This window comes from Nannospalax galili, unplaced genomic scaffold (genome assembly GCF_000622305.1).
Source record: "Nannospalax galili isolate Female #2095 unplaced genomic scaffold, S.galili_v1.0 scaffold188, whole genome shotgun sequence".
NCBI classification, from domain to species: domain Eukaryota; kingdom Metazoa; phylum Chordata; class Mammalia; order Rodentia; family Spalacidae; genus Nannospalax; species Nannospalax galili.
The window spans coordinates 4,135,155-4,151,071 of record NW_008360325.1 but is presented as its reverse complement, the minus strand read 5'-3'; the positions used below and the strand labels follow the sequence as shown (position 1 = coordinate 4,151,071).

Below are 15,917 nucleotides of genomic sequence, written 5' to 3'. Positions count from 1 at the left end.
CCTTTTTTTTTTTTTTTTTTTTAATTTTTTAAATTAGATGAATAGGAAAATAAAATGCGGTATGTATACAGAGATAATATTCAGTCATGAAAAAGAAATTTAAAGTTCAGTATTTAGTGCATTTTATCTTGAAAGCATTATTTAGTGAAATAAACCAGTTTGAGAAGCAGTGGTTTTATTGTTCCACATATGAATACCTAGAATACACAAGATAATATAAACAGAAAATATAGGGTTTGGCAGAGACTGGAGGAAAAAGGAGAGTAACTGTTTAATGGGCAGCCGTTTCTATTGAGCCAGAGGAAGTTTTGTGTACAGATGATTGTGTGATATTGTGAATGTATGTGATGGTACCATATTGTACTCTTGCAGATGGTTAAAATGATAAACATACATACGGATTTTTGCCTTTTCGGCTGCTCTTGGCAGACCTTGTCAGCCTCAGCTGCGTTTTTTGTTTTTCTTTTTAAACTTGTTTTCTTTTTAATTTATTGTAGTGCTGGTTATTAAAGCCAGGGCCTTATGCATGCCAGGTAGATGCTCTACTCTACTGCTGAGCTATGTAGAGCCTAGCCCTTGACTTCTCTTAATCATATTAGTGGCTGTCATTAGAGTAAGTTCTTTGGATGTGTGGAGGCCACACGCCTGAGGATCTGTCCACCTTGATTTTTAAGATAGGATCTCTCACTGAGTCTTGGTTCTTGAGCTGAGTAGGCTAGGCTAGTGGCCAGTGAACCACAGGGAGTTTCTGCCTCCCCAGAGCTGAGATTTCAAGCATGGGCCACCAGTACCTGGCTTTTTACCCAGGTGCTGGTGTCATACTTGCATAGCAAGCACTTAACTGGCTGAGCTGTCTGCTCAACCCTTCTTTTAGGTTCTTCATACTTTTGTTTACTTGAAAAAAAATTATTCTTTGAGAATTCCACAGAGTATATTTTGATCATATTCCCCCAACTTCTCCCAAATTCACCCCACCTCCCTACCTATTCAACTTGGTGGTATTCTTCCCCTTACCCCCAATCAGATTCAGTTGTGGTGTCCAAATATTCTTGGTTGTGAAACTGTGTGGTCCTCCCAGGGGTCACACCCTTGAGTTCTTTATATTCTTATATTCTTTAAATTCTAAGAATTTAGCCTCAAAAAGTGTTTTCTTTGGGTGGGTAGGTAGGGTTGTGGCTCCACAGAGCACTTGCCAAGGAGTGTTTTCTCATTCACTAAAGGTGAGCCCCATGAAGTTAGGCTGTCTTGTTTCTGGCTGTTCCAGTGCCAGGCATCTGTGCGGTACATATTGAACTGACACAAGGGTTGATCTAATCTGTTTCTTTTATGCAGTGGATTGAGTTTTGTGAGCCTCTATGCTGCCAATTTCATATTGGAATCCTAACCCCATTGTGATGGGTTAGAAGGTGGGGCCTTTGGGGAGGTGATATAGATCTGGGAGGTAGAGCTCTAGTGAATGAGACTGATGCCCTTACAGAAAACTAGAGGATGCAGAAGACAGAGAACACTTCAAGTTCTCTGTGAGGATGCAGTATGAAAGAAATGTAGAAACCTCCCAGTATAAGGTAACTGTGTTTGTGATAGCTAGAATGCATGAGGTTCCTTTAGCAGTAACTTGTTCAGGGTAGTTGTGGCTCTTGGCTTGTGCGTATCATTTGGTTGTTTGAGGCTGGGTCTCAGGTTTTCCCAGGCTGACCTCAGTCTTGCTGTGTGGCAGAGGATGACCTAGTAAAGAAAGAATAGTGGAAGTAAGCTGTACATGGTCCTGCACACCAGTAATCCCAGAATTTGGGAAGTGGAGGCAAGGGCTTCAGAAATTCAAGACCAGCCTGAGGTACATAACTGTCTTAAAGGAAGGAAGTAGGCGAAATGGCTTAGCAGATAAAAGGCCTTGCTGTACAAGTTTGACATCTAAGTTTGATCCTGAGAACCCATAATGGAAGGGAAGAACCTACTCTGAGAGTTGTCTTAAGAAATTGGGCCAGTAAACATGCTTGGGAGGCAGAGGCAGGTGGATCTGTGAGTTCAAGGCCAGCCAGGGCTACACAGTGAGACCTTGTCTCAAAATCACAATAGTAGAAGATAGAGAGGTATTTAAAGTTTAAATTTGTATATCTGGCTTTTCCTTACTGATAATGTTGAACTTGATGACTGCTTGAATCTCATGAACCATGTTCTTCATCTAGCTCTGCTCTGGTATAGAAAGCTATGTGTATTTTGTGTTAGTGCTACTAACTGTAGGGTTTTGTATATTCTTCCCGGATTGGGTCTTGTAAACACTGGTGGAATGATAATAGAACGTAAGAGTTGAGTGAGCCATTTTACACTTCAGGAAAATCTTAGATTCCTGTTCTTTGTGAAACATAATCTAATGGATAAGCAGAAAATTTCAGCACTGGAAATTATAGAGCACGTGTTTCCTATTTTAGGTATCATAGTTGAAGACTATTTGGCCCCTGGGTACCTTCCACTTCAGCTTGAAGCAAGGCCAGCAAAAATCCAAAACAGAATGACTTAGAATGTCGTCTTATCAGGAAGTAATCTAAATTTAGGAATGTGAGGCTTGGCCAAGTGGGGGGCTGCATTTTGAAGGGTAGTAAGATCAATTGGGAAACTTATTGAATGCCTCCTATAAGATGCTTTGGAACTAATCTATGAGAAAAAATGTGCTGGTTGGAATAGAAGGGATGTACAGGGGAGAATCGAAAGCAATAACCTGGCTAGTGAGATGGCTCAGTTGGGTACGGGCACTTGCTGCACAACCCAACCAACCTGAGTTTGATCCCAGAACCCCACTGGCAGAAATGGAGAACCAGCTCTCTCAAGTTGTGCTCTGACCTCCACATTCGGGTGGGTGCACACACACACCACATAACAAACACACCACGTAATAAACATAATTTAAATTTTCCTTGAAGTAATAGCTATATAGTTCAGACCTCACTATGTATCCTTAACTGGCCTCAAATTCAGTATCCTGCTTCAGTCTCCTGAGCTGCTGGGATTGCAGGCATGTGTCACCACAGCTGGCTATGATTGAGAGGATAGTGAGACATACAGGGTGAGATTTTATATTCTCTGAGGACCAACTATGCACAGAATCTCAGAAACGTTCTTTTTGTTAAAACTTGGGCTCAGAGCTCACCTATTTCCTACTTTCTTAGAGCTTAAAGTCTAGAAGGAGAGACTGCGAGGAACCACACAACTATTCATATAATCACCGGTGGGCTCTGGCAACCGCAGAATAAAGGCCATGAGGCTGGTGGGTAGGCAGTGGTATGTGTTGGAGGAGGGAATAAGGGTTGACTGAAGGACTAGGGGCTGGAAACTCACTATGGAAGTCAGAATTCAGCTGGCAGCATTGACCTGCTGCAGTTAATAGGAGTTTGTGTGATGGGTAAAGGCAGAACTCTGAGAAGTGAGAGAAGCCAGTTAGACGAGTAGGGTGAGCCTGCAGAGTGGTGACAAGACATGGGTAGGGAGCTGTTCTGATAGGCTATTGTAGACCACAAAGGTAAAAGTTTAGGGAGTCTAACGCTGAAGACTCTGGTGATCTAGGAGAAAAATCAGGAGTTGTAAAAATTGAGGACAAAGAATGGTTGAGAAATTGAGGTGGTAGCTGTGGATATGCAGCTTGAAGACTCTAGGAAAAGCAGTTTTTATACTTTTAAAATGTATTTACTCAGTTAAGATGATCACTCATGTGTTTCAGATGAAAAAAAAGATATTGACCATGAGACGGTGGTCGAAGAACAGATCATTGGAGAGAACTCACCTCCTGATTATTCTGAGTATATGACAGGCAAGAAACTCCCTCCTGGAGGGATACCTGGCATTGACCTCTCAGACCCTAAGCAACTGGCAGAATTTGCTAGGTAAGTTACAAGAGCTTTCTTTTCTTTTTATTGTAGAAAGTGCTTGAATCATACCAGCTGTGTTTTGGTGCCCAACTGACAGTGGTAGTTTGTATTCTTTCTCTAGGGAAACTTGAAAACAAAAGCAGCCAGTCTTATTTTTAGTAATAACTGTGCTGTTAATGTGAGTGGCAGCATTTTAGAGCCTTGTAGACAGTATGGTGAGGTGCATATTCTGGTTTCATAACTGGTGTTGATTGGGAGTAAACAAATTTGCACATGATTTGTTGAGAGGTAGGTGCCTGCACATTGCCTCCTTGCCTCTTAGGTTTGTGTGTGTTGCACTGTGCTTGGTCCATCCTGGATGCTCCCAGCTAACCACAGGACTGATTTCACCAGTTCATATTTTAGCATCTCCTCGTAGTTCTAATGTTTTGTTAATTTGAGCTGGTGTGACAGGAAAGACTCAGATCTTAAGATTAGGAGAACTCCTGTGATTATCCAAGCTGCACAGTCAAGCTCTCCATTCACTGATTTTGCTTGTTTTGCCTAAAATAGGGCGGATCCCTACAGAGGCCTCTGCTAGTGGTGTTAATTTTTAGTGTTGTTAGACAGCTTTTATAAGGACCTGGGGGTGGGTGCACAAATCGTTAACATTTTAAATGTGTGGAAGGCCTAATCCTTCCCTTTCCAGAAGTTGAGCAGAACCTAGAACAGCTCAGAAAGCAAGGGGCCAGTTCAGGGAAAGAGGGCCCTTTGTAGTCAAGTCATGCACCTGCTGAGGAAATCAGGCATCTCTCTTGGTTAGCAAGGTGGCACAGGGAAGAACTGGAGCCCCTCTTGACCCTCTCTCCCAGTCCCTGTCAAGAACTAGTGAGGGGTTTCATTTAGCTCCTCAGTTTGCCCCATTTGTCAGATTCCATTGTGTTTTGATGAAGGAAGCGCATAGGTCTTTGCCTGTGGAGCTAAGGCTGTAAGAAGTACATAGTTCAATTTATTTCTAATTTGTCATGGCTTAACAAAGTTAAGGCTCTGTGCTTCTGTTAATGACGTTGTATTCCAGCTCTCATTACCATTCATAATTTCAAGTGAAATTATATGAGTCAAATATTAAGGCCTCCCCCTCCCCCCAAAAATGCTAAAAGTAAAAATTGAATTTGTAGGATACAGAGTTGGCAGTGAGAGAGCTATTTGGGGCGGAATAAACCAAGTACTGTGACAGTGGCAGTGTTTAATGTCATATGATCCTATAGTTAACCAGCTGTTTTGTTGTGTGCTTAGAATTGAGTAAGGACACAGAGATGGAGTAGAGACAATAAACAGTATGTTGCAGACAGGGCAGAAATTTGACTTGAGCCCTGATGAACCTAGAGTTTTGGGATAGTATCACTGTGTAGCCCAGGCTGTCTTGGAATTTGCTTTGTATCCCAAGCTGGCCTTGATCTCAACATCCTGCTGCTTTTTTCAGCCTCCCAAGTGTTGGGGTTACAGGTGTGCACCACCATACCTGGTTTGAACCAAGCTTTGATAAGTAACAATGCAGCTTCCATCCTGAGGCCTGCAAACCAGAATGGCATAGCACATTAGAAAGTACAGATGTTAGGCCAGGCGTGGTGGTGCACGCCTTTAATCCCAGCACTAGGGAGGCAGAGGCAGGCAGATCTCTGTGAGTTCGAGGCCAGCCTGGTCCACATAGGGGACTACAGGGAGACCCTGTCTCAAAAAGACCGGAAAAAAAAAAGTACAGATGTGATTATTCAGTATGCCTGAGATTTGGAGTGCTTAAGATAAAGTAGAGTCCAGATAAATTGGAACCAGGCTGTATAAAGGCCCATGAATACTGGCCAAAGGAGTGTGGGCTTTTTGTGGAGGGCAATTGCCAAAGTCTCTGATATTTCAAACCAAAACATCTGCTGAAGAATGGGGTCCTAGAAGAATGGGGTCGTGGATTACATGACCACAATAGATGGAAGGAAGAGTAACAGCTGAGTGTGGTGGTCTGCTTGGTGGAGGGCAGAAGAATTCAAGGCCAGCCTTGTCTACATAGTTAAGACCCTGTCTCCAAAACAAAAGAGTAATACTCATCAGCTTTATTTATTTATTTAACTCGGGGCCTCCTGAATCTTCCAGAACTACAGTCCAGCCTATAGGCAGTGCTTTGTTCTCTATCCCCCCCCCCGCCCCCAGTCTTTTTGAGGCAGGGTCTCCCCGTTAGCCCTAGCTGACCTGGAACTCACTGTATAGACCAGACTGGCCTTGAACTCAACAGAGACCTGCCTGCCTCTGCCTGTGATTAAAGGTATATACCACCACACCTGGCTTCTTTTATACTCTTTTTATAATCAGCCTGATGCATTTCATTGTGTTAGAATGTCATCTTGCTCACCTTGTCAGTATGTAAAGAATAAAGGTTGCTCTGAAATAGACTTGAGGGCTGGATGCCATCCCCATCTTGCATGGCATCTCAAAGACCATGTTAGCCTAGATTATGTAGACAGTGGTGGTAGAGAGGAATATTTAAGCCTGCATGCTTTTTTTTTTGTTGGTTTGTTTGTTTGTTTTGGTGTTTTTGAAACTGGGTCTCCCTGTAGCCTCAGCTGGCTTGGAGCTTGCTATCTAGACCAGCCTGGCTTTGAACTCACAGAGATCCGCCTACCTCTGCCTCTGATTGCTTTTTTTGTTTGTTTGTTTGTTTCTGTTGTATTGTTCTTTCCTAGGTCTCAACATCTTGAGAAATGTGTGTGACCATGGAAAAGGATTTTCTGGAGGCCCCAGAATTAATGGCAGGGACTGGGACTCTGACACTATGACAGTAGAATAGCAAGTAGAGGCACCAAGTTTCACACTCTCAGGGATCAGACCATGTGTTCTCCAATTGTGATCTTCAGAACTTGTTCTTCTGGCCTCCTTCCCACCTCTCTGCTCTGTGACTGGAAAGCCACATTTGAGCCCTCTATTCTTAGCTTATGGCCGAGCCTTCGGTGATTCTCTCTCCTCTGGGTCTGGGGTAGCAGAGTCCTATATTGGACTTAACTGACTAAAGACTGTTTTAGGCCCCTGCCACACTCCACCTAGACTGCTTAGCTTATTAAGTTTCATATTCAAGTGGACAGGTGTAAGTAAGGAACAATGACTTTCCTATAATAGCAGGAAGCCTGGTGCTGTCGCACACACCTTTAATCCCAGCACAGAGGCAGATGGATCTCTTGAGTTCTAGCCCAGCCCCAGCTATGTGGTCAGACCCTCATGAAAACAAAGATTGTGCTAGGCATGGTAGTGCACACCTTTAATCGCAGCATTCGGGAGGCAGAGGCGGATCTGAGTTCAAGGCCAGCCTGGTCTGCATAGTGAGTTCCAGGCCAACTGGGGCTACAGGGAGCCCTGTCTCAAAAACAAAAAAAAACAAACAAACATCATAAAGGAAACAGTGACTTTGATTTGAAGGTCTTTGTCTTGAAGCTAGAAGTATTGCTCAGTTAAAAGTGCTTGCCGGGCTGGATGTGGTGGCACACGCCTTTAATCCCAGCACTCGGGAGGCAGAGGCAGGCAGATCTCTGTGAGTTCCAGGACAGCTGGGGCTACAGGGAGACCCTGTCTCAAAAAGACAAAAAAAAAAAAAATGCTTTCCTAGGGGCTAGAGAGGTGGGATAAATACATAAAAATAAAAAAGAGTGCTTGTCTACCTAGTGTGGAGGAAGCCCTGGATTCACCATATAAATTCAGGTATAGTGCCTCAGACTGAGCAAGGTGCTATATATGTTTGTCATCCAGTGCTTGGGAGGTGGAAACAGGAAGATCAGAAATGGACAGTTTCTTTAGTGTATTTCTTTAAAACTGGCAGTTTGAAACCCTGTAGCCTAAGCTAGGCATGGTATGTGCACATCTGTATACAATCCCAGCACTTGAGAGCTGAGCCCAGAGGATCGCATCAGATTGCCCACCATTGTGGGCTCTGTAGCAGATCTGGTGCTTGCAAAATGTAGCTGAGTGGCACAAGAGACCGTCGTAGCAGCCCAGGACCTAGTCACTGATGGTGCTGGTCTGGGCTTGTTTTCCTTAGGTTATCGCTAGAACACTGGAGCTTCTGGGACATTCTCAGAATTACATTAGTTTGGACTTTGGGTTTATACAGAGCTCTGCTTAACTTGTGTCAGGAACTTCCTGCAAGGATGAGTTGTAGAGAGTCTTTATTGTGTTCTCTGTATGAGTGTTGGACTGATAGGCCATGAACCCAGTGTTCATGTTGTAGAGGGACGTACATGGTCCCCAGTTTTATTACAGTTCAAAACTGCTAAGGGGGTGCCTTTCTGCTTGTGCTTTTTGTTTGAATCTCAGTCCTTTAGAATACCCAGAAGCTTCTGAATGGTTTAGCTCAAATAGCGTAATGTTTTAAAAGAATGAACTCACTTTGCTTGGTGTAGTAGTGAATGCTGTGATCCTGCCACTTAGGAGACTGGAGCACAAAGTTGACAGGTTCAAGGCCAACCTGGGTGATGTGGGGACCGTCTAAAAAACCAAGTGAGCAAAAGGAACACTTGGTCAATGGTAATAATAGCTGTCATTTCCTGAGTGTCTAATGTGTATCATCCTTTAATCTTTATGACGCTAATGTAGGGAGCATTATGCCTGTTTACAGAGCAAGAAATCGGGGCCTAGAAGTTGAGTAGTTTGCTCAAGGTCATGCAGCCTAGTAGATGCCAACTCCAAGCGACACATCTGTCCTGTCTCCTTTGGGATGTCATCTTTTCTGGGTCTGTAAAGTCTCCCAGTCAGTGAATGAAAAGACTCATCTAGTTACTTCCAGACACTTCTAAGCAGTAGTGTGATTCTTGTTCTTTACGTGCCTGACCACTTTGATTCTAAGTGCTTCTTTAGAAAGATAGCCACTCTGCAGTTAAGGGCAAATTGTCAGATCTGCAGTTAAGCTGTCCATTGACTGAGTCTAAGGGTTTGTCCAAGTATAAATTCTCATCTTAAAATTAGTAGTATTCATACACATTGATTCATACACATGGAAAAAATTTTATTTTTATGTGTATGAGTAGATGTCTCATGCAGGTAGTGCACCTGTGTTGTGCAGTGCCTGTAGAGGTCAGAGGTGGACCTCGGATTCCCCTGGAACTGGAGTTACAGATGGTTTTTAGCTGCCTTGTGGGTACTAGGAATCAAACCGATTCCTAGTGACATTTTAAGGAAAAAATAATACCACTACTAGATATGTTGACCACCTGTTCTCAACACTCCAGGTTAAAATAGGGAGATCACAAGTTCAAGGCCAGTGAAGCCCTGTTTCAGAAAACAAAAACCCGTTATAAAAACAAAAAAGGTTAAATGGTACGTGGGAATAATTTAGTTTGTGCATATGTGAGTAGGATCTTACTAATGCTTTTAAAATTATTGATACTTGAGAGAAATAGCATTTCACGAATCACTTACTTTTCATGCTGATCATAACCTCCAGGTGGCAGAGTAGCACCAGTCTTCATCTTCCTTACTCTGAACTGAACCAGCCCCAAACTCCAGGTTTTACTGGCATTTAAGACAACAGAGGCTGGTGTGGTGGTGCACACATATAATCCTAGCACTTAAGAAGTGGAAGCCGGAGCTTGAAGCTAGCTGGGTTCCACCCAGCGTTTTGTTTTTGTTTTAAAGACAACAAAGGCAGCCAGGCGTGGCCCACACCTGGAGGAGGATCTCTGTGAGTTCAAGGCCAGCCTGGTCTACCTAGAGAGTTCCAGGTTAGCAGGGGCTACAGGGAGATCTGTCTCAAAAAGACCCCCCCCCCAAAAAAAAAAAAAAATAAGAAAAAACAACAAAGACTAGTTAAGAGCCTATAAAGAGTGGACTCTTAAGTAATGCTGACTGGTGTAGTGATGAAAATCTGCTTACTGCTAAGATTGGGAAGGTGCCACATTGAGAATGTTCTGAGGTTTGAAGTAGAAGGCAGTCTTGAACAAAGCCCCTGAAGATAAGTAGCAATAGTTCTTCTGAACTGCTGGGCATGGCAAGTTCAGCCAGAAGTTATCATGAATTAGATTTTATAATATAAGGATGGACTGGCCCCTTCCCCAGCTCTGGGTGAGAAGAGGAACATTGGGGCCTTTGTTATTATTTGAGAGATGCCAGAAGTAATCTTTTGTGATCTTTTGTGATGAGAGGATGATAGATAAATTAACCCTTGCTGTTCAAGAAGCAGTGGCTTAATTATGAAATACAAATCCTTATGGAAGAGTAGGAGATGGCAGAACTTGGGCTATGAACTCTATTAGAGATCTAAATCTTTTGTTTAGGAACTCTTATGCAGATTTGTAGGGAATATTTGGAGAGAAAGTTTTCATTAAAAAAACAAAGGTTGCTTCCATGGAAGTAGCAGGTAGCAGATGACTGAGTGGGCTGTGTGAGCAGTAACATTACACAGTGGTCTGCCGGCTGTGCTTGAATTACCAAGTTTCATGTCTCATACAGGAGCGCTCAAGTACAACTGGAAGCACAGCCAGAAATGGTTGTACGCTAAGCTGGCTGAGGTGGTGTACATTTACAATCTCAGGCTGAAGCAGGAGGATCATGAGTTTGAAGGCATCCTGGCTTTACAGAGCAAGACCATCTCAAAAACAAAGTAACATAAGCCCTCCAAAAACTGAAGTAACCATCGGGCGTGCTTACTTTAGTCCTAGACTTGGGAGGCAGAGGTAGGCAGATCTCTGAGTTGAAGGCCAGCCTGGTCTCCATAGTGAGTTCAAGGCCAACTTGGGGCTACAGGGAGACCCTGTCTCAAAAAGACCCCCCCCCCAAAAAAAAAAAACACTGTAGTCAGTGCTCACTTAACATGGGTATAAATTCTGTCTAAAAGGATTTCCATACATGGTTTAAAAATCATAATATCCCAGGTTTGGGGATTTAGCTCAATGGTAGAGCACTTACCTAGCAAGTGCAAGGCCCTGGGTTCAGTCCTCAGCTCCCAGAAGAAGAAAAAAAAAATCATAGTATCCCAAAGCCAAATGTGTGTGGCACGTGTGATTATAGAATCACAGAGGTAGTCAGATCTGCGATGGTGTTTTGTTGTCTTTTTGAGACAGGGCCTCCCTGTAGCCCTTGAAACTCGTTGTGTAGCCCAGGCTGGCCTTGAACTCACAGAGATCCACCTGCCTCTGCCGCCTGAGTGTTGGGACTAAAGGTGTGCACCACCACACCTGACTACGGATCTGAGTTTTCAGGCCAGCCATAGTAAGCTCGTCTCCAAAAAAAGTATAAACTGGGTGACGTGTGCCTTTAATCTTAGCACAGAGGCAGGCAGATCTCTGTGAGTTAGTGGCCAGCCTGGTCTGCATAGCAAGTTCTAGGAAAGCCAAGACTACACAGTGACCCTGTCTTGATGAAATTTATGTGCCCTAAAAATCATTTGTATCAGTGTGAAGTGGAGCCATTTTGTGTGTGTGGTGTCATTGAAGCTGCCGATTTGGGTTACCTTGGCCCTTCCCCCTCCCCTGCAGAGCTGCTGATCTTTTTGTTTGTTTGTTTTTAGAGAGGTTAGCAGGAAGAGCAGGTGTTTGAATCACCAGATAATAGTGCCCTTCTAAGCATGGCCAGCTTTCCAGCTATGAGACCAGAGGCAGCAGTTGCTGCCTTTCTGAGCACCAACCCTTAACTGGGAAGATAGAAGAATGCTTCCTAGTCTTCAGTGCTCACCAAGTATAGCTGTTTGATCCTTTTTCCTTTGTGGAAGGGAAAGCTAGTCAGCTTAGAGTACCGTAAGGAAAATGTTTCAGAGACTGTTTGATTTACAACAGTTGAGTGTACCCACTCCTACAAATCCGTCTCTCTTTCTTTCTCTTTTTTGTTTTTTTTCAATAAGAATGAAGCCAAGAAAAATTAAAGAAGATGATGCTCCAAGAACAATAGCTTGCCCTCATAAAGTAAGTAATGCTAGGGGGAGAGTGGTCATTAAGCTGTTACTGAAGCTTCAGAGAGTTTATAAGAAATAAGCACTTTTTCTGCTTTTATAATTGAAATAAAGTGAGGGACTTCACATTTTTGGTTTCTAAATATGAGAGACTAATTTTTGTTATTCAGTAAAGGACACTTAAATATATTAAGTGGGACTTTGTGGGGGGGGCAGTGTTTCTGTTACTATTGTATTGACTATTAGGACTTTCTTTTTGGATCATAAACTAGTCTTAAGACCTTGGGTTCCACTCACCCATGAGTCTTTACAAGAGCATAAGCTCATGATTGGCATTTGGAAATTATCTTGGATGTTGCTAGAATGCCAAGTAAAATACTTCTAATTTCCTCCATAATTTTCTTTGTGCCCTGTTAATTGTGCTACTAGAAGAGTAGGTACATAATTGTTTTCAAATGCAGTTGGTCTTTAAAATAAAGGACGGCCTGAAAAGTATTTTGAGGTATTGGTTGGTGGGTTGGTGTTTATCTTCAAACTTAATTAGATAGAAAATTAACAAGATAACATGTAGATGCAGAGACAGGAGGGGACTGTAATTGCTAGAGAATTGCTGGAGACCCAACAACTGTAGGAGAATAAACGTGGTGTGCTGGGCTGCTACAAAGACCACGCACGCTTGTGAGCTTTTTGTTTTGTATTTTTGTCTTGTTTTTTGGAAAAAATTCCTTTTAGTGCCGGGCGTGGTGGCGCACACCTGTAGTCCCAGCACTTGGGAGGCGGAGGCAGGTGGATCTCTGTGAGTTCAAGGCCAGCCTGGTCTACATAGTGAGTTCCAGGACAGCTTGGGCTATAGGGAGACCCTGTCTCAAAAAGACCCCCAAAAAAAAAAATCCTTTTAAATGCTCTTATGTGGAGATTTTGAAATATTTGTAATATTTGAACAAAAAAAATCAGCATTTGAAAACAGTTGTGCCTTAAGTGCCCGTATCTCTTGAGCTTCTGTGAATGGAAGCTGAAGCTAGAGATCCAGGTGAAAAAACTGGCTTTCCCTCCCTCCCTTTTGCCTGTGAAGCTGTCTAGTGGTGACCTGTGCTGTCCTTCTGTCATGCTGTCTCACCATTTCCCCACTCACTCCATCATGGGCAACAACTGCAGAAGAAATTGTGAGGACATGCTGCTCTCGGGCACCACACATCCATCTGCCTCCCCCGCACTGGTATCGCTTTGCCTGCCTCTTCCTTTTCCAGTGTCTCACCAAATAAATTTCTTCTGTAGTTGCCATTCCTTGGAGACCCTCTTGCTTCTTTCTCTGTCAAGAAGGGGAAAGAGGCAAAGAGAGAAGAGGGAACAGTAGGCGATGGAGAATGACAGCCCATTGTTGCAGCACAGAATATGGGGCCCACCAAAGGTAGTGGTGGACTCCCGTCATTTTAACTCCATTTACTTCTCAGTGCTTCTGTTACTTCATCTGGGGGTGTAGCTGGGTGAGGCAGCTGTGGTGTAGCTGGAAGCCGGGGTGCTGGGTTCTACTCCCAGCTTGACAACTACTAGTAATGTGACCTTGGGCAAGTCTACTTCAAGATGTCTCTAAGCCTCAGTTTCCTCATCTGTAAGGCACGGGTTTGCATTAATAATAAGGCCTTTTTCTCAGCTGTCTGTTGGTTTTTTTTTTTTTTTTTTGTTTTTGTTTTTTTTTTTTTTTTTTTTTTTTTGTCTAAATAGTTTCATGTTGTGTAATTCTAAGTAAAGTTAACATGGGTGGGCTGGGGAGGTTTTGTTATAACACATCAGTAAAGGCTGTTAAGTGATTGCATCCTCAGTTTTCAGTGTGAACCACTAAGCTGCTTTCTCTGTTTTAAGGGCTGCACAAAGATGTTCAGGGATAACTCTGCTATGAGGAAGCATCTGCACACCCACGGCCCCAGAGTCCACGTCTGTGCAGAATGTGGCAAAGCGTTTGTTGAGAGCTCAAAGCTAAAACGACATCAGCTGGTTCATACTGGAGAGAAGCCCTTTCAGGTAGAACCAGTTCCCTCTCCCTTCCACACTGCCTGGCTGTTCCCCATGTGGCACGGTGGCAAGCTACGTGGGCTGGGCACAGTGGTGATACTGCAGAAGGTGCGGGCTGGGGGGGCGGTTTCATGCTTCTGTCACATCTCCTTGAAGATCTGCCTGAGTTCCTGGTTTTCCTACACATGGCTGGGCAGAGATACTAGGTGCATAATGTTTAATTGAGAGAAAGAAAATTGTGTAAGAGCAAGCCCACTAAATTTGTAGCATGTCCACAAGGGTACAAAAGCCATTTACTTTTGGTAGTCAGTAAGTAGTCTGTTGAATTACTGGTAGAGAACTTCCAAAGCAGTATGATGTGACCACCATAGTGAGGTCATGCTTTGCCATTTTTAGAAGGGAGTAAAGTAGCAGTACAGTATGTCTGTAACAGGGTTCTTTGTGATAGTACCAGGGACCGTCTTAATCGTTTATATTGTACCCTTTGGGGTCTTAGAGCCCTAATCTGACACACTTAGGACTGCTTGACATTTCACCAAGTATTTCTTGTAGACTTTATATACATAGCTAGCTGTGGGCTTGAATAGCGTTAGAGATCCCTCCCTGTTGATTCTAGACTTTATCTAGAAGGTTCTACCAGGGTAGGAAGGAAGCACATTTATTAAAAAAAATAGGTGGTTTTCTACCCAAGCAGTGAGCCACTGACTCCAGGGTCTGGTCCCAGTTCCTGAGTGGGTTTGTTTGGTCTTTCCTCAACAGTGCACATTCGAAGGCTGCGGGAAACGCTTTTCACTGGACTTCAATTTGCGCACACATGTGCGAATCCATACTGGAGACAGGCCCTATGTGTGCCCCTTTGATGGTTGTAATAAGAAGTTTGCTCAGTCAACTAACCTGAAATCTCACATCTTAACACATGCTAAAGCCAAAAACAACCAGTGAAAAGAAGAGAGAAGACCCTTCTCGACCGCAGGAAGCATCTTCCAGGAGTGATTGGGAATAAACATGCCTCTCCTTTGTATATTATTTCTAGGAAGAATTTTAAAAATGAATCCTATACAACTAAGGGACACGTTTTGATAAAGTAGTAAAAATTTAAAAAGAAAAAAAAAAAACCAAACTTTAATAAGATGACATTGCTAAGATGCTCTATCTTGCTCTGTAATCTCGTTTCAAAAACAAGGTGTTTTTGTAAAGTGTGGTCCCGACAGGAGGACAATTCATGAACTTCACATCAAAAGACAATTCTTTATACAACAGTGCTAAAAATGGGACTTCTTTTCACATTCTTATAAATATGAAGCTCACCTGTTGCTTACAATTTTTTTAATTTTGTATTTTCCAAGTGTGCATATTGTACACTTTTTGGGGATATGCTTAGTAATGCTATGTGTGATTTTTCTGGAGGTTGATAACTTTGCTTGCGGTAGATTTTCTTTAAAAGAATGGGCAGTTACATGCATACTTCAAAAGTATTTTCCTGTACAAAAAAAGTTATATAGGTTTTGTTTGCTATCTTAATTTTGGTTGTATTCTTTGATGTTAACACATTTTGTATAATTGTATCGTATAGCTGTATTGAATCATGTAGTATCAAATATTAGATGTGATTTAATAGTGTTAATCAATTTAAACCCATTTTAGTCACTTTTTTTTTTCCAAAAAATACTGCCAGATGCTGATGTTCAGTGTAATTTCTTTGCCTGTTCAGTTACAGAAAGTGGTGCTCAGTTGTAGAATGTATTGTACCTTTTAACACCTGATGTGTACATCCCATGTAACAGAAAGGGCAACAATAAAATAGCAATCCTAAAGAAAGAGTATGGCAGAAAAAGATTTGTAAGCACAGTCTTATTTTCTTTTGTTGTCCAGAATACTTAACAATTCTTGAGCCTCCCAGAAATTGGAAGCTAAATAAAGCAACTCAAGTTTCCTTTATTTTGCACTCAGTTACAGTGACTTGGGATGAAAGAGATGCATGGACATTTTAATACTTCCTACACGTCCTAAATTCTGAAAGAGTAGGTAACAGGCACCCCCAGTTAGGAACTACCTCAGAGTACCCCAGACGGCCCGTGGGTGATAGGGTTACCCTTCAGCCTCCTGGTGTGTGTGGGCCTGATGCGTTTGTGCGGGGCCTGACGCCTTCTGAA

At 42.8% G+C, this 15,917-nt stretch overlaps 1 protein-coding gene across 2 annotated transcripts in view; it reads left to right on the top strand.

Annotated features, from left to right (window-relative positions):
- The window catches only part of Yy1 (YY1 transcription factor), a 26,886-nt gene extending 11,184 nt beyond the window's left edge, over window positions 1–15,702 (top strand). The window contains exons 2-6 of one of the 2 annotated variants that reach the window (XM_029559865.1): window positions 3,713–3,875; window positions 11,707–11,767; window positions 12,827–12,970; window positions 13,615–13,773; window positions 14,524–15,702. In XM_029559865.1, the coding sequence (XP_029415725.1) occupies window positions 3,713–3,875; window positions 11,707–11,767; window positions 12,827–12,970; window positions 13,615–13,773; window positions 14,524–14,706 (710 nt within the window). In that variant the 3' untranslated portion in view covers window positions 14,707–15,702. The remainder of the gene's footprint in view (window positions 1–3,712; window positions 3,876–11,706; window positions 11,768–12,826; window positions 12,971–13,614; window positions 13,774–14,523) is intronic. The other variant, XM_008825624.1, reaches the window with a different exon arrangement.
- The last annotated feature ends 215 nt before the right edge of the window (window positions 15,703–15,917 follow it).